The sequence below is a fragment of the Gymnoscopelus microlampas genome, assembly GCF_963454915.1.
Source record: "Gymnoscopelus microlampas genome assembly, chromosome: 15".
Taxonomy (NCBI): Eukaryota; Metazoa; Chordata; class Actinopteri; order Myctophiformes; family Myctophidae; genus Gymnoscopelus; species Gymnoscopelus microlampas.
In genome coordinates this window covers 37,790,871-37,816,236 of record NC_139952.1, presented here as the reverse complement: position 1 = coordinate 37,816,236, position 25,366 = coordinate 37,790,871, and the positions used below count along the sequence as shown (strand labels likewise).

Here is a 25,366-nt window from a genome sequence, read left to right as displayed (position 1 = left end):
CCCACACAAATAGTTTATATGATAATATTTTATAATACAATAGGCAAGAGAGTGCATGAGGGTGGTTTCATCAACCGCTAAAGTGTATATGTCAAAGACCTTCTTTCTTCTACATGCATTGCTGACAACAGCTGATATACGTATATGTTTTTCTCCTTTCCACTGTACTACGTTGCATAGAGGTGACCACCTCCTCCGTATAGTATATAAGTTTAAGTTATATTCAAAGTAAGCACAAAGACATTGGAAACGTAGTGGCCTCCACTGACCTTGCACTTACTGTACCAAATATAAAAAGTACATATGAGCTATATAAATGTATATGAAGTTTTACAAAATCACATTATCTATGCACAACAAACAAAACAAATGTATTTATATCTTTGGATCCTTCCTCAGAATATGCAGCAATGATAAATACAAAAAAGGAGAAGTGAATTGCTCCTTTAAAAAGAACATAATTTGTTACATTAATCAGGTGATGAGACAGACATTTCTCAATATACTTTGATTTGGACATTTCTAGACCAACAAAAAGAAAAGAAAAGACAGAAAATAAAATAAAAACACTTGTTGTGGAGGAGCCTGACAGACAGCAGACAGAGGCTATACATGTTTGGGGGTCCTCCTTGGCATGGAAAAGTTTGGGAACCCCTGGTTTACACACAAGGAAAGTCAAGGCCACAGGATCACACAGGATAGGGATGTGATCATCAGAGAGCCTTTCTGTTACAGAAGTCACAACTAAACCTCGCTCCTAGCAAAGGTTTGCTATGTGTGTGATCTTCATTTGATTATGATTGATGACGCCATGCTCGATCCATCATGGGACCCGCTGTAGTGGCTTGAGAGTGACATGTCAGTGGTGGCTTCGTAAAAGTCAGAGTCCGGGATCTACGAAAAAAAGAGATAAACAATGTACATCACCAAGTGGCAAGTGCTTTACAGAACAAAACAAAATTTGAAACTAACAGACATTCTAAATTAACAAGTTAATAAGACAGAATAAGACAGAATGAACCTAAACATCATTTTTAAGAGGACAAAGTTAGTCAAACAGCCTAGAAAGAAAGGATCTACTGTCCATTCTTGTGTTAGTAGTTTGTACTGTACTTGTGTTGAACCTTTCTTGAATAAATGAATTACGTGACTACAGAGCAGAAAATATCTGTGCCATCTTTTGTCAATCATCAAAAGTTAAATTCACAAAGCCACTGGACTTCAGAACATATTTCTACCTGAAATGCTATTGTATAGTTTTAGGAATGATACCTCAGATAGTGATACATCCTCAAAGTCCGATTTCAGGATCTTAGATTTCAGGATCTTAGATTTCAGGATCTTGGAAAGAGTTGGATGGACCTGGATCAAATAGAATTAGTAAATTATTCATTGAAATAGTAAAAAATGACACCGATGGTTGATGCTTTCCCCCAAAAGGCAATAGGCTAACTGCCAATTTGGTACTCAAGCACAGTGGTTCCCAAAACTTTTAGCTCAAGAACCAAAAGAGAAATGAGACGTTTTCCCGGGCCCCCAACTAGTAAAAATATCTACAAGCTCACAACGCATCGCTTCACGCTGCGTTGTGAGCTTGTAGATCCGCTATTTTCACAACTTCTTAAACGTGTTTACACTTATTTATGGACATTATTTGATTATTCCATTTTATTTATGTAGCCTAGTACTTTTGGAAAATGTTGTAATTGTTTTTAATTGATGAAAACTTGTGATTTTTTTGTTCCATCCACCTGTTACTTCAGAAAATCAAAGTCTAACAATAAACAGTAACAGGGATATTTGACAATGGTTTGAATACTACTTGTTGCCATTGAGTGTAATAGTTGCAGTAGTTTACCTCATTGTCTGGTGGTAAATATCCCAGATGTTGTTTAGCTTGTTTTCTCGACTTGGACTCAGTGTCCTCAAAGGCCACATAATGGATCAATGTGTATAATCTGGACAGACAAGAAACAGACAATTAAATAAAAAAATGTTTTTAAAAAAAGTATGGATTTCAAGGGCATAAAACATTGGTAAAACATTACATTTCTAGATGGACCACAATGGAAACAAGCCTCCTGGGGCTTTTGTGTTATCCTTTGACTGTACTATCTGTATAGTTAATACACATGTTAATAAAGTATTCAATCAATCAAAAGATCATTCAAGAGAGGGCCACAGATCATCGAAAATCATTTGAAATAAAAGTACACCTCTGGTATAATATAGCAGTATCGTAAACAATAAATACGTTTTACATATTTTGAAAATCTGTGTTTGTAACAGATGCAGTGTGTGGTCACTGGTGAACAAAGACAAATTATAACACGTGACAACAATCCTGTTGATATGATTACTAAAACATGTTGACAGGACTCGTGTCAACAATTTTCGTCAGTTGGAAATACATTAGTTTTGTGGCAAAGCCCAAACCTATGGTGCTACTGAGGTGAGAGAACAGTTTGGTTACAATTACTAGTCGATGTGTGTGGTGGCTGGGTCATTTTCACCTTCAAAGTATTTAAATAATAAAAATACAATTAAAAGCTACGTCTTTTTTGGTTTATACCATATGACGCTTTTAATTGATGATGCTGTGTGTTTAATTATTTCCAATAAAGTCGCAAAGAAGGTCAAGTTAATTGGGCAAATTCTGATTCTGGATTGATGGATTGATGGATTTTATTTGGTATAAACTTTACACAAGTAAAATACAATATAAATCATACCAAGGATAACACTGTGTTTGAATGTGGTCCTCAGGTGGAAATGGCATATACTGTATTGACAGTGGATGTATATTCTGTACTGAGCCCAATCTTTCAATTTCCTTATGACATTTTATGAGGTGTGATAATTTTACACTGAATCAGAACATAATTACTGAGAGCGAAACAAAGAAACGTGTCTGATCCAGTGAAGCAGAGGTGCTCACCTGTGATAGAGCATGGTCAAGAACTGAATACCAATCAACAAGGCAAAGCTGAAGAGAGACATGAATGCAACCGGGTCGATGTGCATGTACTCCCCGGTGCGTTCCAGAGTCTCGTTAAGCTTAGGGATAGGAACCTTCAGGTTGATGAACTGGAGGATAAATGCTGCCACCAGCCACAAGGAGTTGGCGAAAAAGAACACAAAAGACACCTGCATGACAGAAAAATAAGATTACATTCTTATGCTTGTGGCCACAGACCAGCCAATATAGTCTATTATTAATGAGATTTCACTCTACAGTGGGGACATGGTCAGGGTTCCATTTGTTTAAAAGAAAGAAAAAAAGAAAGGGGGATTGTTGCAGCTCTAATCCACAATCCTTTAAATACTGTATATACAATTATTAATCAGTGTACATTGTGGTGCACAATGTACACTGCATATCATCCACAATTTATGGATGTGATAATGCAAAAGGTTTCCATAAATATGTTTCAAGTTGCCACTCTGTTTCTTCATTTTAGGACATTTTGATACCTTGTTCCTGAGTTCTCTGAGGCTGTTGTTGATCTTTGTCTGTTTGTCTTTGTCCTCTGCCAATGGTTCAAGATACTTCTTCTGTAGTTCCTTCCAAAACTCTTCCTCATCCTGTGGAGAAACACAAAGTAACTCTTAAATGAGGTGCAACGCCTACTGTAGGCCTACTGTACTGTCAGGTGTCCACCGTGGCGCATCTGGCTTTGTCGAGCGTCTATTCAAACACAATTGGCCCGTGTTCGGGGGAGAGAAGCCGGGCAGGGCGTGATATCATTGCACGTATTCCTACGGGCTGGGGCGGCACCTGTTAGCATGGAGTGTTGGGCAGGAGGAGTAGGACGAAGGCTCTACGTCCTCCTGGTGGGGGCTCCTCACAGGCACACAGGTGAGTCAGTAGGATACAACACCAGTGAACACACAAATGTGTGTGGGGAGGAATTAATTGGCATAATGACTATATTGGGGAGAAAAAAGGGGGTAAAAAAATAGAATGAAAATGGTCCACTCACTGTGTCAAGTGTATGTTCATGTAGGGACATCTCATCAGACAAGGTCTGTAACTGCATGATCCAGTCTGAAGTCAAAGTCAAAGAGGGAGAAACAAAAGTATTAATTTATGTAATTCATAAAGAAGAAAAGGGATATTTCATCATTGATATCTGAAGACCTTTTATGTTGTCTATGACAAAATTCAATGTGATTTTTCTAAGCACGTAGAGGGAATATCTGTGGTCTTACCTTGGTGAACACGTGTCGAAGGAGGATCTTCTTCCCTGAGGCAAAAATAAATAAAAGTGATATTTTATTATATTATGATATCGCTCTTACAATATCACTGTCATCATGACTCTAATCAGTGCAACATATAGTGCTGTTATAGGCTGTTACTGTACGTGCATATTGCAGAGATGTTGTATTCCTTCTAGCTGTTATTTATATTCAGTGTAACGATAGTTCATGTAGACACGGAAGGCAGAATGTTTATATACTTCATTCACACTCCCCGGACCCCCCCCCCATTCGCTTATTCAGTTGTACTCCTTTAAGGCAGAACGTTCAACCTCTTGGCATTCTCATTCGCTACAAGCCAACTCACTCACGCCCTTATACCCACAGTGCAACACTGGCGGGTCATTTAAGCATTTTCTGCTCTCTGTTCACTCTACATGCTTAGCTGTCATTGCAGGTTGTACAGCTGTAGGTTTCAAATTCCCTCCACCTCCCCGGCCTCCTCCCTGTGGCACTTAGTTCGTATTGTTATAGGTTGATTCTGTGTATTGTACCGTGGTTCTATGGATTATACTATGATTCTGTGTATTGTACTGTGGTTCTATGGATTGTACTATGATATGTGGTAGTTTAATTAGGCATTGAAGGTTCAATGTTTATGTAAAACTGTATTTATGCTCTACTCTGGGGGTTTTGTGATTGAAGATCTGTGTCATGTTTGCACAGGGAATCTTTAATATCACAAGAGCAGAGTCACACCGCCAAACTTGAATGCAATATCATTGCATATATGGTAATGGTTAATAAATGGTAAATGGATAATAAATGGTCTGGTTATTTCTGAGCTGAAGTGTCTAAATGAATTGTATTTATAGTATACAGTATTTACCAGCTTACATGCATATTATATTTAATTAATTTTAACGTGAGCAATTCACCAAGTCCTTATCTCATTAAAATAATTCACATGTAAAATGTGTCTAAATCACCTCATTCACATCACAAGCAATAATAAATAAATCACAAGAACATCATAGCCAACATATCTCATCCACTACTAACTAGCAAAACATCCATCAACACCTTTATGACCTGGTTAAAGTTGCTAAATCATCACTCCCCCGGCAATCTGTTGCGGTACTGTGGATGCTGTTCCGTATTTTTTTGTCTTGTACCCTGAATATCTAGACTCTATAGTAACATTCCTGTATATTGCAAGGTGCTTGATGATGTACAAGACAATTTCCAAACAGAAATTCTATGTTATTTTTGTTTAGTTTAGTTTTTTCAAATCAACATAAATGTTTTTTGTGACATTGTCTACATTCTAAATGCCCATTATCCAACAATGAGTACTTGCCTCTCTTCCCCCAGAGAACAGTCTATGTGCTTTGTTACAATGGGATGGGGACCGTCCACAGGCTCCACTACCTCTATAGATACCATGTTCTCTTTGCCAGGTTTCCAGCAGAGGCAGTTACAGCATTTGGTCAAGCTTGTACTTGTATCTGGGAGGGCATGGAGGAATCTCCTACCCAAAACTAAAAAAGAAATAGAAAATGTCAGATTACTATTCTACATTTTTAATGGTCTAATATACTGTAACATTGCCTACAGAGCGTGGCCTTGTTCTTCGCTGTGTGCACAAACATACTGTAGCTGTGATTGGCGAAGCTGAGCTAAACGTGGTTCAATGTATACGTGGGATGATTTAGCTTTTCCTCGGTTGGCAGGGGAAGAGGAGCGCTCGTTTTGGTTCACCGAATGAACGTCTTGTGTACTGTATGTGCAGGATTTAACAAAAAATGCATCACTTTTTAAACCACTTTAAAACAAGCAAGGTGAGCAAGTGTCCGCACCAAGTAGCCAATGGCCTCACATGTCGACAAGGGGGCCGTCTGCATAGGCATGTGGTGGTGGATGGAATAGGTTATCACATTAAACAAAAGGAGCGGTTCCGTCCCCCATCTTAGACAATCTGAGACCAAGGTCGTCCATGAGCGATTATTGGCACAAACCAGCGTCAGCTGTGTGGTTTGCTGCATGCATGTGGCGGGGTGATTGGTCTACTTTTATAGACTCACTTCAACGTTCAACTAGAGGACAGTCTTGAGAAGGTCTTGAATAAACTGTGTGCAGATTCCGATCATACATACAGGGAAGAACACTGCCAAAGGCCAGCGTGCCGAAACACGTCTGTTTGGTCGACTGCTGCTGTCGATCATCATTATTAAAAAATACTCCTAAGACTTCTACAGAGAGTGCGGATTGCTTCTTCCCTTTATCTACTTTTGTAGAGACAGATATACATATACAGTAGATACAGACAACCCCTATTCTATATGGCTGGCCCATTCAGCACCGACCCCAAGAAGGCAGCCTAGTCTGTCAGAAACGTTGGTGTTTTCAGTCTCTCTGTGGCCACAATATATTATTGGCATCGGCAGCTACGAGTGTGCGGCTATGTTCTTTTATTCTTTGGTGTTTAATCCGTAAGGCTGGCACCTCTCGCAAGGACCGGTGTGCTGTGCACCTTTGACCCCAGTCAGCGCCACGCCATAAAAATATAACGTTCAGGCCAGCTGCTAATTAGTGTGGTTGCAACCAGACTATAGTAATAGTCCCACTTTATTTATTTATAGATAAACTTTATTTCAAACCGCTACTCCTCCCACTTTTTTCCCCCCAATTTAGTGCCATATGTCAAAATGAACGGCTTCACTGGGAATCGTGCGCTTGCATTTTGCTAAGAGATTGGTTAAATAGTTTAATTGATATTGATTTATTAGTGCAGTAAATTTCCCCATCCACTTTAATGGAAAAGTGAACAAACTCAAATTCAAGATTTTTTTCTCAGAAACCGTAAGAGCTAAAGATACCAGATTTGGAAGGGAGGTTCATAATTTAGTCCGAAATTGTGGTACTATAATAACAGTCCACTTTACGTTTTGGCCTATAACTCTTGAACCGTAGGTCATAGAATAAAAATCTTCTTTCCTTAGATTCCTTGGGTCATGACGCAACTCCCCATATAGGCCACGCCCATTTGCGTCAGGATAGATTTTCCGCCATTTTGAATTTTCTTCAAAACACACTTTTAGCTCCTCCTCCCACATATTTTCTCCAAATTTCACAAAAATCGGTACACATGATCTCTGGGCCCATGCGATAAACATATTCAAACGGAATTTTGATAGTCCTTACCGTTCATCCATAAATGGCGACTCACGTCGGCGCAACCACACTTTGCACTTTCCCAGAATTGCGAAAATTCTAGTTTGCTACTACTGTAGTTACTGTGGTAACTACCTGTAGGTGCAGTCCTCTGTGCCCCAGCAGAGGGTGCAGCCTCCCTGGTACCCCAGGACATGTTGTTCATATTGGTGATGGAGTAGATGATCAGCAGGAGGTAGGCACTGGGGGCGCACAAGATGTAGAGGACGCCGTAGGCCAAAAGGTGCATCTCCTGAGGATGCATCAGCCCGGTCACAAAGCATATTCCCACCATGGAGATGCAGAAAAGACTGCTGGGACTCAAAATGGTGTCTTCGCTTATCATGGTGTCTGTTAGAACAGTAAGGTTATAAAATAAAACACTGAAAACAAGAGTATACTTAAAGAAATAGAGATTATTATTATTCAAAGTATAAATAAAATATTTCTCTTTTCTTTTATACGTATACATCAAATCTGCAATTTAATCACTACTTGCCTATTAAGATCATGGGTAGAGCCAACATGAATATAGAATAGCAGACACTCATGATGGCAGCAATAGTGACCAGTGTATCTGACTTCAGCTTGAAACAGAGAGCCAGGTAGACGGCAGGGGGTATTACTGACAGGATCAATGCACCGTTGAATTCTAGGTTTAACATCAATGTCAAACTTCCTGAAAGAAAAATAGATAAATACATAAATAAAAAGTACAGTAGTTGAGTTTAACTTAGCTCTGATCCAGAGCGTTAGCGAGAACTCGTAAAGATTGAGTTAGTTTTGTTTAGGTGAGATTTAAAAGTAGATTGGTTTGCAGTTTTGATTGAGTGGATGATGTATAGGCTTGGTCTAGATTAGGTTTGGTTCAGTTGATTGGTGCAATATTTTGTAAGTCAAAATTGCATGCAGTGTGAGTATACCCAAATACTGTTTTTTTTTTTACCCTTAAACTGTACAGAACTGGGTTTTTCTTTATAGTCGTCAATAAATCAATCTATGATTCATGTGGCAATTTCAAATTATTGTTAATTAAAAAAGTACACATTAAAGAATACCTCATTTGTCTTTACTTCAAGCAATTATTTGGGTGTGGAAATAATTAAACCATTCTTTATCTTTATTGTTTTGCTAAACAATAAATACATTATTTCCTCTGTTTAACATAAAATAAAATAAAAAATAGAATTCAACCTGCAAGCATTATGCACATGGTGGCAGGCCCCAGTGTGGCTGTAACCATGCTCATCAGCTGGTAAAAGATGTAGAGCCTAGAGATGGATGGGTTCCTCGTAGATGTCAGAAAGCCGGAGCCTAGCAATTCCACAGTGTTGGCCATAGTGGATGGGACCCATCGACGACGCTAGGAATTTACAATAATTTTAGGCATTTAGCAAAGTGACAAAATGAAAGATCAGAGTGAACAGCAATAACTCTTAATCAACCAACAACAGGGTAAATGGACAAGTAAAGACAGTGCACTGTGCACACTTGAGCATAAGTTATCGCGAATAACATCATTGCATTATGTTAGTTTGCAATAACACACATAAGAAAAGGTTTGCCTTGAACTAGTTAGCCCTCACCTGATTGAAGAACTCTTTGAAGCCCTCTGGAGCATTGGTATAGGCATCAGATGCAGAGTTGTACTCCACCCTCCATCCCTGCCGAAGTAACAAAAGACACAGCCAACGGTCCTCACCTGAATAGAAAACAAAAGAACAGAGAAGGTGTCACATGTGAGGGTTCTTTTTATATGATTTTATGTATTGCACAGTTCTGGTAGTCCACTGACTCATGCATTCAGTTCAGGATCTGCATGGGAGAAGACCTGGTTGGGAGGAGACCTTCAATCAGAAGTTGGACCAATCAGAGGACGCCTTCCCCCTACTTAATAGCTGGCAACACCTGTGTTTTTTAGCAGTGTGTGGCATGCTGTCAGTGCTGCTACATGTTGTTGATTAGTAACCCTCTGTATTTTATAATATCTGTGACACCTTGTTTAAGTTGAACCTGCTGAAGTAGTGTTGAGATAAAGTAATGGGTGTTCTAAAGGAGTAAGCTTAACCACAACCCTGTTGTGGAGAGTGTTTGACCACCAGTGCCAGCTTTTTGTGAACCAGTCACCTGTTTTGCGTTAGATTAGGTAAATTAGATTAGGAAGAGAATTCATGTAATTTTGATTTGTTAGAGGTTAGGTTAAGTAGGGGTTTCAAAGCAGTTTGGGGGGTAAGTTTGTTATATTTATTTATTGATTTTGCACTGGGGTCATTTTTCCATGTGTATATAATTTAAGTTTAATTCACATATTAATGTAAAACCGTACTATTATTGTGTCACTTTCTGTACAAAAAAAAAAGGTCAAAACAATAAAACTACATTTCACTTGCCAACCTTATGTCACGGTCCTTCATTCCCTAGACCAAAGGATAGTAACAGAAGGGTATACGTAGAATAAACGATAGATAGATATCGAAATCTGTGCGGTCACAGATTTCGAGCATGGGAGCATGGGAACTTGGACAGCAATAGCGAACCACCAATCATCAAAAAGTCCTGTGAAACGCCCACATTTTGAAGAAACGCCCACTTTTCGTCGGGTAAACGTAGGACTGGTTACCCCTGTCACAAAATAAGCATCATGACATCTCCCTTACCTTGGTCATTGCGTACATAGTGTATGGCCTCTGTAGATTTGCTGGTATATGTCTTCATGACATTATCATCCATGAGAGCAGCTGCTCTGTACAGGCTAAAACAGCCTGGGCTACACAGCACAGAGCCCAACACATGCTCTGCTGTCTTCTGTAGCCAGTGTCCCATTGCATACTCAAACTTCTGGAACCACACCATGGGACCTGATGGAGAGAGACAGAGCTTGGGTGACATGATGACATACATATAAATTATCCCCCCCCCCCTCTTTTTTTGAAACGTACTTTAAAATATGAGTTGCCTGCTTGCCTTACTTCATCGTATCTTGTTTTTCTTGTTTTTTTTAGTTCATTGCAATCAAGTATTTGCTCTATTCTTATTTTGTGTATTTTTGTATTTGATTTGATTTAAATGCATGATACCAAGGTGCATAGTACAGTAGAATTATCCAGATAGCGCAAAAAGTCAGAAGACAATTCCATTGCGGTCCCAAAATAAATAACTGCAGTACAGATATTATCTAAATGATAACACATGTGTTATTCTATTATAGCTCAATATACAAATCACTGTAGTAATGAAATAACTGTCTGTATTAATTGTTTCTTTCTATTTTTCCCATGTACCAACCTGTTCCTGTGGGGTGGATGCGTCCGCAGGCTGCACCAACGTGTGGGTACTGTTTGAGTCGGTCTACAAGCACCATCACTGCAGATGGCTGGAAGTCTGTGTCTCCATCTAAAGCCAGGATGTAAGTATTCTGTTTCTCTAACTGGGGGGGGGGGGGGGGGGTTACAACATTTATGTTATCAATTCTTAACTTCTTTTTTAATGTTCAATGGAAATGTACATGAATCTGAAACCACACGTAGAATTAGTAAAAGAAAACTTATGAAATGTATAGTTTGTAAAGTCGAACAGTCCTCGAGATGTGTGAACTACAGCATTGGTTCTCAAAGTGGGGTCCGGGGACCCCCGGGGGTACTTGAGGGGATACCAGGGGGTCCCCAGCTAAATGATTTATAGGAACCAAATGGACCCTTATGGGTCCAGCTAAATGATTTATAGGAACCAAATGGACCCTTATGGGTCTGTAACTCTGAGAGTGTACAAATGGAGCCAAATGGACCCTAACGGGTCCATTTGGTTCCATTTGTACACTCTCAGAGTTAAATTAACATTGATTTTACAATATGAATTGGGGTCCCAGAGATAGAAATGCCATTAAATGGGGGTCCGTAGCCTAAATGCATGTCAAACTGGGGGGGTCCTTAAATTACAATGATTGAGAATCACTGCTAGAGCCGTAAAAATCTTCTCTTATGGGGGTCCCTGGCTTATCTTTTCAAATGGGGGTCCGCGGACTAATAAGTGTCAATTTGGGGGTCCTTGACATGAAAAAGTTTGAGAACCATTGAACTACAGTACAGACACGCACACACGCAGAGATTTTGCGCATTTATATTAGGATTATTATTACATTACCTATTACATTAACAGTAGTACTAGTAGTAGTAATATTAGTATTTGTATTATTGATATAAGTGCATGTGTGTTCTCTACTTATCGTACCTCCATCTGTTTCTTCAGCTCATTCATATTCCGTCCATTCATCCAGTATTTAGCTGTTAGCCTCCAGCCCAGATGGTAGTACATGTACATGACCTATAAAACAATAAACCAACAGATTTTATTGAGAAATAAAACAAAAATATTTTTTGAAAGAATGAATAGCATTTCCTGACCTCTATCCTATTTCACAAATTGCTCAATCAACTATTTAACCCATTAAGACCTGGAACTGTGTCATTTTTAGATTTGAGCTAAAAAGCATTATTTTACACTTTGGGCTATTCAAAAATAGCAGATATAAAAGCTCATAGCGTGGCACCGAGTGCCGCGCTACGAGCTTGTAGATCTGCTATTTTTGAAAAATCGTGAAAATGTTTGCAAATCTTTGAATATATATATTTTTAAAGCGAACATTTTTAACTCAAATCTTTGCTTCTGGGGGTCCCTGGAACAAAATATTTCGATGGGGGTCTGCAGCCAAATACATATACTTTTGGGGGTCCTTGACGTGAAAAAGATTGAGCACCACTGATATAGAAACATTCGTTTTTCAGAATACTGTTGAGATTTAGGAGACATGTAGAATCGGCTTCAGGTCTCAATGGGTCAATCCATGAAAAGGTGGATAGATTGCTTCTCTCTAAGCATTTAATCTGTATACCTGCGACCACCTCTTCTTATGTCGTATGAGGTGTTTGTCCTTAAAATGAACCACCAGGCTGTTCCCGTGAGGCATTGTGACCTCCAGGCGACCTCCATACGGTGTCCTCATCAGCCGCTGTGCAGGTATCGGTGGCTTGAATGTGAACAGTCTCCCACTGACCTGTGTGAAAATACTGACCACCAAATCAAAGACAGTTAGCTATATGGCCCGTTCAATCCGGGAAAGCATCTGTGTCATTTTAGATTTTAGCTAATACAGCACATTCGTTCTCAAAGTGGGGTCCGGGGACCCCCAGGGGTCCTTGGGGAGGAGGGGTACCAGAAGTAGTTAGTATAGCGTCACAATCATTTTAACCACTTTAACCATATTATATACTTTGGCTATTCAAAAATAGAAATACACAGCGCTATGGGCTTGTAGATCTACTGTTTTTGAAAAATCGTGAAAATGTGTGCAAATCTTTGAATGCATTTTTTTTTTTTAAGCGGACATTTTTTAACTCAAATCTTTGCTTCTGGTGGTCCCTGGAACAACATATTTTTGGATGGGGGTCGGTGGGCAAATACATCATTTTGGGGGTCCTTGACATGAAAAAGTTTGAGAACCGCTGATACAGTATAGCAACATTATTATTATTATTATTATTATTAAGTATTTCAGAAAACTGACCATACATAGCATGAAACATTAGTTTTATACACCCAAACATCAAATAGAAGTCAAAGAATCTTTTTTTATGATTGACTAAAATGTGAAGACATTTTACCTGTACACCTCTTTGATGACCTCCACAAGGACCTCTGCGTATTCATTGACATGGCGTCCTTGACTTCCTGGCACGTCTTTGAAAGCATCATCAAAGTAGACGTGGCATTCAAAGCTCACATCGCTAGTCTTTGGAGCCATCTTTGGTCTGTACCTGTCCAACCTGTAGGGGCAGGTACGAAAACAGAGATGCTTAGACGATGCTCATGACAAGTTTGCCGTACAAATGTTATTTCTGATCACATGAAATGCCCTTTCTGCTAAGCAGCAAGCTGGATAGGCTTAGACCTTTGACTAATTCGGTTTTCATTTAGAAATCTTTACAAGACCGCAAAAATGGGGTCAAATTTGTTCTACTGCTATGTCACCAAAATGTGGAATGCCCTTCCAATAAACATCAAAAAGTGTAACTCCTTACCCTCCTTCAAAGCCGCCATAAAAGAGCACCTGTCTGCAAACTGGTCTAGTAAAGTCCTCTAAACTTAACACCAGATTTTTGTGTTATCCTTTTAACAATCATTGTAAAATCGTTCCTCTGTACTATTTGCAAACTGTTAAAGTACTGTATTCAATCAAAGAAAAAAAAGCCGAAACGTATTTGAATTTGGGGGTGGATATCCGCTTTGTTTTACAAAAAATCTTAGCGTTTCCGTTGTACTGATTGTTAGGCGGAAGCATTCAAAAACATTCTGTGCCAACAGTCTGTCTCATAGACTATTGTTTCATCAATTTTGTGTTATAATAACATAACTCACCGGAATAGTGAAATTATAATCTTCATCATTTCATCACAAGTCTCGTGCCACATGGTTGCACACACGAACACTGTCACTGAGTCTGCGAAACTAGAACAAGATTTTATGAAGAAATAGAAAAGAAAGTGTACATTCTAGAGGTCTTCACGGGTTTACCTGAACCGAGAAAATACCCGAGACCTGTACAGGTTTGGGTTTGTGTTTTATTGTGGTCAATTGGGTCCGGGTCGGATCAGAGCCTTAGATATAAGTATAACTGGCACCTACTGGTGGAATAGCATTTGTATTAGCAAATGTAATTATTAGGTTTGTCGGGTCTGTCGGGTCGGTTCTGTAATATCTCAGATCATATCACGGGTCCAAATAGGGGGTTGAGATCAAAACATTTCAGACCCAATCAGATCTCGGAACGAGTCCGTTAGGGTACAGGTCTGTCGTAAAAAAGAAATGTGGAACCAAATTTCACGGGTCCATTATAGGGTTCAAGTCGGGACGTGAGAAGAGCTCTTGTACATGCACATGCACAATATACTGTACAATTTCCCTCAACACACCCACACGCACGCACGGACATGCACACATGGACACACACGCACACACACACACACACACACACACACACACACACACACACACACACACACACACACACACACACACACACACACACACACACTTACAACTTGCGCGTCCCAGTTTTCTTTATCTCAAAGCGTGTGTTGAGCAGCATGGACTGCTCCAGAAAGGCTCCCTCATACATTCTCCTGACAAACAGATGCTCGGTCCTCTGGATACGCTGTAGCTTCAGAGAGCTGATGTAGATGGTGGACAGCAGAAGACCCAGCCACCAAGCCAATGCTGAACCTATAGAACAAGTACAATAGAGTGCCTTTAAAACATGATACCATCCAGACTAAATCTATTTAAAGTGATGCACATTTCAGAGATTAAGACCTGGAACCTGGTGTCATTTTTAGATTTGAGCTGAAAAGCATTATTTTACACTTTGGCTATTCCAAAATAGCAGATATACAAGCTCATAGCGCGGCACTGAGTGCCGCGCTACAAGCTTGTAGATCTGCTATTTTTGAAAAATCGTGAAACTGTGTGCAAATCTTTGAATATATATATTTTTAAAGCGAACATTTTTAACTCAAATCTTTGCTTCTGGGGGTCCCTGGAACAAAATATTTTGATGGGTGTCTGCGGCCAAATACATATCATTTTGGGGGTCCTTGACATGAAAAAGTTTGAGCACCACTGATATAGAAACATACGTTTTTGAGAATACTGTTGAGATTTAGGAGACACGTAGAATCGGCTTCAGGTCTCAATGGGTTAATGTGCTTCAAAGTGAGTAGAGAAATTAAGAAACAGCTGATTTTGTACATTTGTATGTTCATTGATATAAGGGCAAACGACATGTCTATTGTATTCTTGAATAACTGGATAGCTCTTTTCAGCTCCTTCCCAAAAGATGGCACCTGCCAACAGATATTCATGTTGCTTTTCTTTTGTCTTCCTTTAACCTCTCCTTATCTCCTTATTCTCCTCCAACGTAGGGCTGCCAGTGGTGATGTATTGGGGCCAGTGTTCTCTGCTATCCCTCTGATCTCTCTTATACTCCCCTTGGTGTCTCAGATCACCACTTTATAACTTCATCCATCTTTCTGGCTCCACTCTTAAACCCAACCTCAAACTGTCACTGAGTTCTCTAAAACCCCTCCTCTCTCTCTCTTTTGTTCTATCCTCCCCTCTCGTCCCTCTCCTGATTCCTTGCCCACTAGACTGACTCAGCAACATCCTCATTCACTGTCGCTTCACTGTCGCTGCCGTCTCTCCTGCAAGCCAGCACCGCAGTATCTGCCAGCTCCTTGGTTATCTGAATCCTTCGGAGCTGTGCAAACACGTCTCAGGTGCAGTGTTTCACTGTAAACTAAGCTATGATGACTAAAACTATGACTAAATATACTGTGAATTTCATCAACAAATAAAAACTAGACTAAAATGTCAGGGAGGGACTAGTAGAGAAGAGATCCAGTAGAACTGAGAACTAAGACGTGGCCGTCGCGGTAATCAGGCATTACCATGCCATCATAGATTAAAATAGATTTTAGTCGACTAAATCAACTGTAGATTTAGTCGACTAAGATCTTATGATATTTAGTCAACTACTAAAACTAGACTAAAACTAAAATATTTCAGATAACTAAAATATGACTCAAACTAAATGGAATTTTATTCAAAAGACTATGAATAAAATATGACTCAAACCAAATGGAATTTCATTGAAAAGACTATGACTAAAACTACATCAAAATCTGATCTCAAAATGAACACATCTTGGTTATCTGAATCCTTCAGAGCTGTGCAAACACGTCTCAGGTGACCTCTTCCCACTTTCAGTCACTCCTTCGTTCACTCCTTCGTTCACTCTGTACAGTATCAGTCCTATGCCTCTCCTCCTTCCTTAAAACCCACTCTACCTGCCCCCATCCCTCTCTACTGTTACCGGCAGTAGAGAGTCACCGACTTTGATAAAAAGGTTTGACGACATCGGAATATCTTTCTCCCATTTTTTCAATCATCAATCATCGAACAGACTCACTTAATGCTGACCCCCACATTTTATGCCTGTCTTACTTCTCTCCTCATTCTCCACATGAAGCCCTAAAACTGGTGTCATCCACCTGACAAACCAGTGGTTCTCAAACCTTTTAGCTTGAGACTCAAAAGAGGTCTCCCCGGGACCCAAACTAGTGAAAATAGCAGATCTACAAACCAAAAAAGGCAATTAGAGTCGAGTCAAGTTCTCTCAGTTGTATTTGTGAACATGAAACTTGTACAAATAGCAAATTCTTGACAATTATTACTCTCATACCTCCCAACAGAACCATCTCGGTCACCTGGGTTAGGTCTCGACCACACAAAGTGTGCGTCGTGTCCAAGACCAACGATTGGAACCAACCGCCCTGCAGATCTTGGTTCCAAACGCGAACAGTGTCATTGCAGTAATTTGTGAAGGTGAAGTTATGGGCCAGTTTGTTGTCGGTTCTGTGGTTCTGAAAGGAAATCATCACCGGACAAACAAAAAGAACCAGAACGGCCAGGGAGGCGAGGTACATGGGCAGGAGGAAACTCCGCCGCATGGCATGCATCTTGCAGGCCATCACGGCAAACCAGTGACACAGGACCGAAGAGACCAGCTGGACCCCGGTGAGGGTAAGTGAAACTTTCTTCACGTCATCAGGGACGGTGGCGAGCGAGGTCCATTCTCTACCGGACAGAGGGACAAATGCTCCAAGCACAACAGCCGTCACCAGGATCCTCATGAGGCTGGACATGATATGTTGCATGTTCTGGGAGTGTTTTAAATCTTCAGACAACCGGTAGAAGAAGCCCTGTCCACCTGCACCCACTGCAGTACCAATACTGTTCCTGCTGCTGCTGAACAAGCTGACATAGTTCTCCCACCAGTTGAGTGAAACCAAGAAGGTCGCGAAAACAGCCACGCCTGACCATAGAACCATCTCTTCACTTTTTTCGTCCAGCAGCAGTGAGAGGAGAAAGAGAACGTGTCCCAGCAGGATGAGAAGGAATGCAGAGATAGGTGGCAAAAGGAAACGGTTCCTCTCCCTAGCACAGCACTGGGCTGCCACCTGGAAGACAGCGGAAAGGAGGGCAATGCTATTAAGAAGCATCACATTGGTGATGATATCCAGGGACGGCATCACCACGATGAGGAGGACAGCTGAACCCAGTGCCACCAGGACGTCTATCAAGAGAACCTGGAGATCAGAAGAACACGGAGAAAAGCATGAATCAGAGGAAGATTATAATAAGAAGGAGAAGACCCAAGAATAGGTTAATGAGGTGGACAAGAATACATGTTATAGAAACACATATTTTCCGAAGTTAAGTCATAAGACCTGGTACTTAAGACGCGCAAAATACGGCCCTCAGTGTCACAGTGACCCTGAAAACCAAACATGGAGGACTAATATTTTGCCAGTCTTTCTAATTGTACTTTACAACAGTGGTGTGTTCTACCGTGTTACGCAGTATGCAGTATACGCCGTATACAGTGCAGATTTTTTGGGGAAAAAGCGTATACAGTCAGTCAACTAACCATTTCATCCATTGAAAACGCACTAGCGTATACCCACGACCACGCGCATGTCGTGCAGGGAATAATTATGCCTATGAGTGTTCTCAGTACACAGGTACGTCAGAGAAGACCCTGGGGGTCGACATCAAAGAAACAAATCTTGCACCCTGTCTTCTTTACTTGCGATTAAACACACAAAAAACGTTTCGTAGCAAGGATCGGGTTATCTTGTAGGCCTATATCAGTTTTAATGGTGTGGTGGCCAACCCTCCACAATTGACCCAGAGATTGCGGGAATAATTTTGCGCTATAGGACAGCAAAAGATACTGTATCTACTTTTTAACACCGAAGACGTTTCGTCTCACAAATGCAATGCTGATACCTGTGATATTTGCACCTCCAAGACAATGGCAGAAATGCCCCTCCCCTCCTCAAATACCCCCCTTATGAGTGTGTCAAAGAATAGCCTATCTACTCTGGTTGCACCATACATGTAATCAGAATCCTGTATTACATTCCTTCCCTCCATTGCCCTGTGACTTGTCATACTTATAAAGTCTCACACACAACCCCAAAACCTTGTCATCACATGACCCAGACAGTGAGAAAGATGGAGAGAGGTAGACAATGACTGTGTAATTGAGTCATAGGAAGGAAGACGGGAGAGACAAAATGCAACTGGTAACCATATGCCATGCTACTCTTTCATCGCTGAAATTTAACTGCATACATACAGTAGTTATTACAAGTAGGGCATCGTTCTACTGTGTTCACCTTTGTACTCTATACCTATTTTGCAATTCAAGCACTTGGATTAATATCAACGTTTCTTACAAAGACAGCGGTCGCTCTGGCTGGTATTTTGGAGGTTTTGAAGCAGGCCTTCCAGAGGCTCTTGAAAAGCAGAAGGATGCTGGGAGTGACCAAGGTACATCCCACGCACAGCAGGATCAAGGGTTTGTGCTCCACTGGGACCGTGTGCATGGCCTTACTCGACAACGTGACGAGCAGCAGGAGAGAGGTCTGAAAACGCACCATTGTCATTTTAAACAGGCTGATGTAATTAGTTTTACTGTATGGTTATTTAGTTTCCACTCATTCCACAGTATCTAACGAGAAAATGAAATCACCGAATGAGCATTAACCCATTAAGACCTGAGGCCGATTCTACAAATGCCTTCTAAATCCTAACAGTTTTCTGAAAAACCTATGTCGCTATACACTGTGTATTGTTGATGTCGGGTAGCCTGGGTGCCAGCCTGCTTCGCTACGTTCGGCGGATTTTTTTTTCTCTCTGCGCTTATCAGTCTGGAATGCCCCCGATTGACTCGTCTTGTAGAACTACACTGGAACTACTGTTACGTTAGGCAACGTCGTTGCTGATTGGATGTTGTTCAAACGAATGACGAATCAAAACGATCACACCGTTTTTTTTTGTCCCGCCCCGCACCACAGACCAATCAGAAGCCACGGTAGGTTTCGAACCTTGGCTGCTGTGTCCCGCCTCCTGGAGATAGGAGGCATTCCAGACTGAGAAGCGCAGCGAGAAAAAAAAATCCGCCGAACGTAGCGAAGCAGGCTGGCACCCAGGCTAGATGTCGGGCAGAAACCTTTTATCTCCATATTCTGACTTTTTGTGTTTTTTCGTAAATTAACGCCCTACTGGACCATTCTACTGCGTCACACAAAAGCATCAAAAGTAGCAGATATACAAGCTCGAAACGCGGCGCGAAGCGACGCGTTTTGAGCTTGTAGATCTGTTACTTTTGATGCTTTTGAATTTGAATTCTGAAAAGTGACAGTTTTGGACATATATATTACACAAAAACATACTAACATATTGTATATTTTATATTGTACATTCTCTGAATATGAATCCTGTACCTTGCTGCATATCGCCAATCCAAACACCAGCAGTGTCACCACACACAGAGTGACAAATTTAAGCAACTTGATCCCTTTCCAGGGCGTCTGTTCATCATGGACCACTGGCACCTGACGGCAAGTGTCCCAAGGTCTACTAATGAATAAAGAATTAACATTTAGTACTGGTTAACTATTAAACACAAAAGGTGTTGCTTGATTTTAAAAACAAAACAACGGATGGAAACAAATGAAGAAATACAGTATATTTAGTTGCATGATAGGACTATTTCTTGTGTGCTATTGTGTGCCCACACACTAGCAATGACTTTGCTGCAATGACATCATCCATATTCCCTGCATGTCACATATACAGTACATTGTAAATAGTATACCGTCTGTGTGTGTGTGTGTGCGTGCGTGACTGCGTGTGCAGGCAAATATTCAAAAGGCGCACTTACTTCACTATGTGCTTCTCTTCAGACATGCCAGCTATGGATGATGGCCGTGTCCTGAGCAACACATGAGTTATAAATATTTATATTTGCTTTGCTGAATGCCTCTCTTAATACTCTATATCAGTGGTTTTCAACCTTTTTCATGCCAAGGACCCCTAAATTGATATACATTTGGCCGCGGACCCCCATTTGAAAATGTTTTGTGACCCCCAGAAGCAAAGATATAAGTTAATTTTCGCTCTAAAAAAATATGAATATTCAAAGATGTGCACACTTTTTTCAAGGTTTTTCAAAAATAGCCAAAGCTAAGTGGTTAAAAATGATTGTGATGCTATTAACTAATTTTGCTGGGGACCCCCTGGTACTCCCTCAAGGACCACTGGTGGTCCCCGGACCACTGGTTGAAAACCACTGCTCTATATAATATCATTCTATGTTTCCATTCTACTGTCAGCAGCCAATCACACCCATCAATTAATGTACATTTTGAAACATTTCCAGAACAGAATAAAACACCTACGCTGTTTAATGCCCTTGGCACTGACAATTCTGGTTTCCAGGATGTGACAAAACTTTACCCAAACTTTAATGGTAGGGTAAGCGATATGTTGTTTTAAGTGTAAAGCACACAATTCTGTTAGTAATCATTGCTATAGTGTTTGTTCAGTCACAGGGGTCTATCTCTCCAGCTCTTTAATAAACAGAAAACATTTTTTCAGCCAATCAGGAGAGAGTACCAATTTATCAGCTGAATTTCTTTATAGTGTTCCAGTTCTAATTGTGTCTGCTCATTTATTTGTGTCATCACTTCCAATTTCACTTGTTTAATCTGTATCCTGACTCTATCCTTTCTTCTCTATCCTGTTCTCTATCCTGATTAGATAAAATTGGTATCCGGACCTGAAAATGCATTTTCTGTTTAATAAAGAGCTGGAGAGACATGTAAACTCCTGTTACTGAACAAACAGTCTATATAGCAATGAGTACTAGAAGAGCTTTTTTAACACAAAGAAAATCACTTACCCTACCTTTAAATTAACAGTTTTACATTCATGAAGAATTTCCAAATGGTCCATCACTGCAACAAAGTAGTGCTTAATAAATAAGCTGTTCACGTTCCCTGTACATCCTATCACCATAAAACAAGCTTTGGGCCTCATTCGCAAAACTTTTCTAAAATACTTCTTACCTTTTTTCTTGTTAGAAGAGCCTGTGAAAAACATGCAGTGTCCCTAGATGTGTGCTTGCCCCAGGTATACCACTAAATTGGATGTGAGTGCCTGTTCTATTCACAGTATTTGCATATGTGACGCCCCTGTTAACACCATAAAAGGCAAAGCCAAAGAAGAAGAGTCATTGTGAAGTGTTTGAATTCTTTTATGTGGTATCAAATTTACAGTGTATGTGGACACATTTCCCACCAGGAAGTGCCACATGAACTACTTTATTATGCTCTAATAATAACTCTATTATGTGACATTGACATAGTATTTTCTGTACCAGCACATGTATCTGACATAACTTTTATGTCATACAGATGTGCTGGTACAGTGGAAAATACTTGTCACGATGTGTGATTTTCATCTGCTTGACTCAGCATTATTAGAGTGCTTAACACACCTTAACAAGCAACCCTTTTTTCAACACTAAATAATGTTGCATAAGAGAAAAGTAGGCTTTAGTTTAAAGAAACACAGAGGGGGCCAATCACAGAGGGAACTAAAAAGGGGCACTCAGTGGAGCACAAATCTCCACCAGGAGGCATGTCAAATTTACAATTTAGGCATTTAGCCGACGCTCTTAATCCAGAGCGATTTACAGAAAGCAAGGTAAACACAAGGTAATACATCAAATGCATAGAGACAGTGTAGTGCCTCAGTAATCTAGGATCATGTAAACCAAAAACCTATCGATTATCAATTACAATAAACACAGCTGCCACTGTGAGCATGTGCCAGACCAGCAGCAGCCAATCAGATGCGCATTGTGCTGAATGAAAAATGGTTAAAAGGGAGTGCATGAATTCACTCAGCTTCCACAAAATCACACGGAAATTAATATTAATACTTTAAAAGGATTTTCCCAAGGAACACAACAACACACCAGTCTATTCTTTTGCAAAAAAAGGATGCATCAGACTACCAGGAAACTAAAGATTTCATACAAAGGTGTATGTACACGCATTGTAATACCATAGTTGTCTTTTCAGATGACACTGGTGTTTGGCATGCTGTTTAAAGGACGCTGGCAACTGACACCCTGTAAGAGGACCTGCTGTAAGCAGTCTTTTTCCCACCTCTGTGCACTTACTTGTTTTACTCAAGTACATTTTGATTACCAGACTTTTACTTGTAACAGAGTATTTCTACATTGCAGTATTGATACTTTTACTTAAGTAAAAAAAATCAAGTAATGCACATGCATTTACGTAAGCATATTGTTATCCGTGATACGATGACCATCAACTACTTTATCGGAGAAACTGACGTCTGTGCACAATGATACAAGATGTATGTTCTATTCCTATCTATTCTGTTCTTGTCCTTGTTCCTTTTCCAAACTCTCCTGAACTTCAATGCAGCCTTAATGTTGAAAGAAATGCCCTCTGAGTATAAATCCATGCCATATGTCGCATCTCTTACTTAATAACTGCAAATATCTTATTATATTGAATGCTTATTGAATGATGAGTCCATGGACTGGACCTGGGAATGAATGTGTGAGCGGCTGTGGCTCAGGAGGTAGAGCAGGACGTCCGATGATCCGTGGGTCGGCGGTTCGAATCTCGGCTCCTCCTGTCCACATGCCGAAGTGTCCTTGGGCAAGACACTGAACCCTGCATTGCCACCATTGGTTTCTGAATGTGGGAAGTGAGGGCGCTGGCGTTGACTGTTTGCCGCTTAACCTCCCAATGTATGAAGGAATGAACCATTGTAAAGCTCTTTGAGTAAGTTTGAGTACTTAGAAAAGCGCCATAAAAATGCAATTCATTATTATTATCAATGATAGACAAGAGGACAAAGGCACGGGGAGGAAAACAGAAAACACAGACACAAGAGTAACAATAAACATAGTGTTAATGTAAAATGAGATATTCCTCCATATCTGGCTAGCGATGTCAAAAGAATTTTGCCGGCGACCTAAGTCGCCAGACCGATCTGGCCTTTTGGACATTTCAGCCCCTGCCCCTCTAATTTTCTCTGCACGTCCCTGGCTGCAGCGCTACATAAACATTGGGAAACACAGATTGCACTATTGCAGTTCACCATTCTAGGAGGATTCGGAGCAGTCCTTTTGGGCTTGTGTCGTCTTCAGGCTTAATAAAAGATCTGAACGGAATTATGTTCATCATCTAACTCAGTGTTTATCAACCTTTTTTGTGCCAAGGCACACCTGGCTTAGCCAAACGATCCCAGGGCGCGCGCACACACACACACACACACACACACACACACACACACACACACACACACACACACACACACACACACACACACACACACACACACACACACACACACACACACACACACACACACACACACACACACACACACACACACACACACACACACACACACAGAGAGAGAGAGATTTTTTATTGGGCAGGTATAAAGAAACCTTGACCATTACAAATATATACATCTTTGGCCTACAAATATATACACTTGGGTCACTTCAAGTTCTTCTTTGTTAAGTATATTTGGTACCCAATATACTTCTAATATCTGATAATAATATCTAATAATCTGATCCTGATAGCATTATTGCGGACGCATGCGCTGTTGCCCACTACAGACGAACACCAAAACTCTCGCCCCAAAACAGTCACCCCCGGGGAAATCCGGTGATATTCACCTGGTATTCCTAAACGTAACCTCATTAAACTATATGCCTAAACCTAACCTTATTCCTAAACGTAACCTCAGTAAAACTAATAATATGGCTAACCGTAAACTTATTTCTAACCTTATCCTCAGTAAAACAAATACAGGAATACAAGAACCGCTGGTCCGCGAAAAGAAATGGGGGCGAGCGTGTTTTGGGGCGAGTTTTCCGGTTATATCGAGGCACAACGCTTGAAGTTGAAAGAGATTCTCTCCGTGGAGGAGTAATTAAACACCACAACACAAACTACACGAATTACGTTGACACAAACACACTGGAGTGATTTAGAAGCACTTTATAAGAAAACTAACACTTATGTATTGTTTTATTGTTGGACATTCATCATGGCAGGTTATAACATGGGCTTTTGGGACAGGACAGCCTCTCTTAGCAGGTACGACGTTCATATGTTTTTTATCGACCCGTTCCGACCCACGTTTAGTAATACTGAGTGCCAAAGCATGTAGGCCTACCCTGTGCCCTTTTTATACAGTACCAGGTAGGACAACATATTTGCATTCCTATGGGTGATGGTCGCTACACTGAATGGACTCGGCCGTGGCTGAGTGTGAAACGGATGATGGCCGTATCGATTGACGGACGATGGCCGCTATTGTTCTCGAGGGGCTGGGTTTACACTTTCTTCAAACGGCGTGGCACACCTCAGCAGTAACCGCGGACCAAAATTGGGACGATTGCCAGGGTTGATAAACACTGGTCTAACTCGTCATTTAGGTCAGATCATGGATGCAGATGCCAGAACATTAGCGTTCTCAATTACATTGAGGCATTGGTCTCAGTTTGTGCACAGAAAAGCGCACTGAACAAACTGCACAGGTGCTTTTTATTTTCTAAGCGTTCTTTAAGGTGCTCCACTTAAACTCTTGCCGTACTCCATTTTGCCAAGCTGTCTTGTCCATAGATCTGGTCTTTTTACTTCTTTGACTCTGTCGTGACCTCGCCTGTGATCTGTCTCCCCAACATAAACTTTAATAGCGCCCCCCATCCGTAGCTCACATACTGTAAGCTGATCTACTGTATTTACTAAAATCAGGTGCTGACCTATTTATTGCAGATATATTATTATACATTTATCAAGAAATTATTATACTTTTTATGAATAGAGCAGGCCCTGGTTTTTGCACGAGTTGGGCCCCTATAAATCGGTAGCCTACAACTAGTTTTTTATGTTTATGTAAGGAATCTCACATGTCCCAGCCA

The 25,366-nt window shown here is 40.6% G+C and overlaps 1 protein-coding gene across 2 annotated transcripts; it reads right to left on the bottom strand.

The window, feature by feature from the left end:
• Positions 1–21,508, bottom strand: LOC311061848 (chitin synthase chs-2-like). Of its 2 annotated transcripts, none has more exons than XM_084080545.1 (24): positions 21,447–21,508; positions 20,261–20,311; positions 19,821–19,956; positions 18,771–18,959; positions 16,709–17,615; positions 14,508–14,691; positions 13,828–13,917; positions 13,074–13,235; positions 12,305–12,479; positions 11,644–11,736; positions 10,702–10,843; positions 10,074–10,274; positions 9,003–9,118; positions 8,611–8,779; positions 7,916–8,095; positions 7,513–7,767; positions 5,564–5,744; positions 4,213–4,247; positions 3,984–4,048; positions 3,475–3,585; positions 2,939–3,147; positions 1,859–1,958; positions 1,273–1,362; positions 1–894 (listed from the first exon to the last, which is right to left on the bottom strand). In XM_084080545.1, exons 2-24 carry the CDS (start codon positions 20,284–20,286, stop codon positions 787–789), a joined length of 3,924 nt encoding a protein of 1,307 aa, XP_083936671.1. In that variant the 5' UTR covers positions 20,287–20,311; positions 21,447–21,508; the 3' UTR covers positions 1–786. The 2 variants fall into 2 exon arrangements, with proteins under 2 accessions (XP_083936671.1, XP_083936672.1); XM_084080546.1 differs by having other exon boundaries at positions 19,821–19,953; positions 21,447–21,493.
• Between the last annotated feature and the right edge of the window lie 3,858 nt (positions 21,509–25,366).

Bases quoted from the DNA above. Each gene is read 5' to 3' on its own strand.
- LOC311061848 (XM_084080545.1), bottom strand. From the start codon at position 20,286: ATGTCTGAAGAGAAGCACATAGTGAA. The intron at 10,844-11,643 runs GTACGATAAGTA...CCCCCCCCCCAG, and splicing joins AGCTGAAGAAACAGATGGAG to TTAGAGAAACAGAATACTTA. The intron at 8,780-9,002 runs GTGAGGGCTAAC...GTAAATTCCTAG, and splicing joins TCAAAGAGTTCTTCAATCAG to CGTCGTCGATGGGTCCCATC.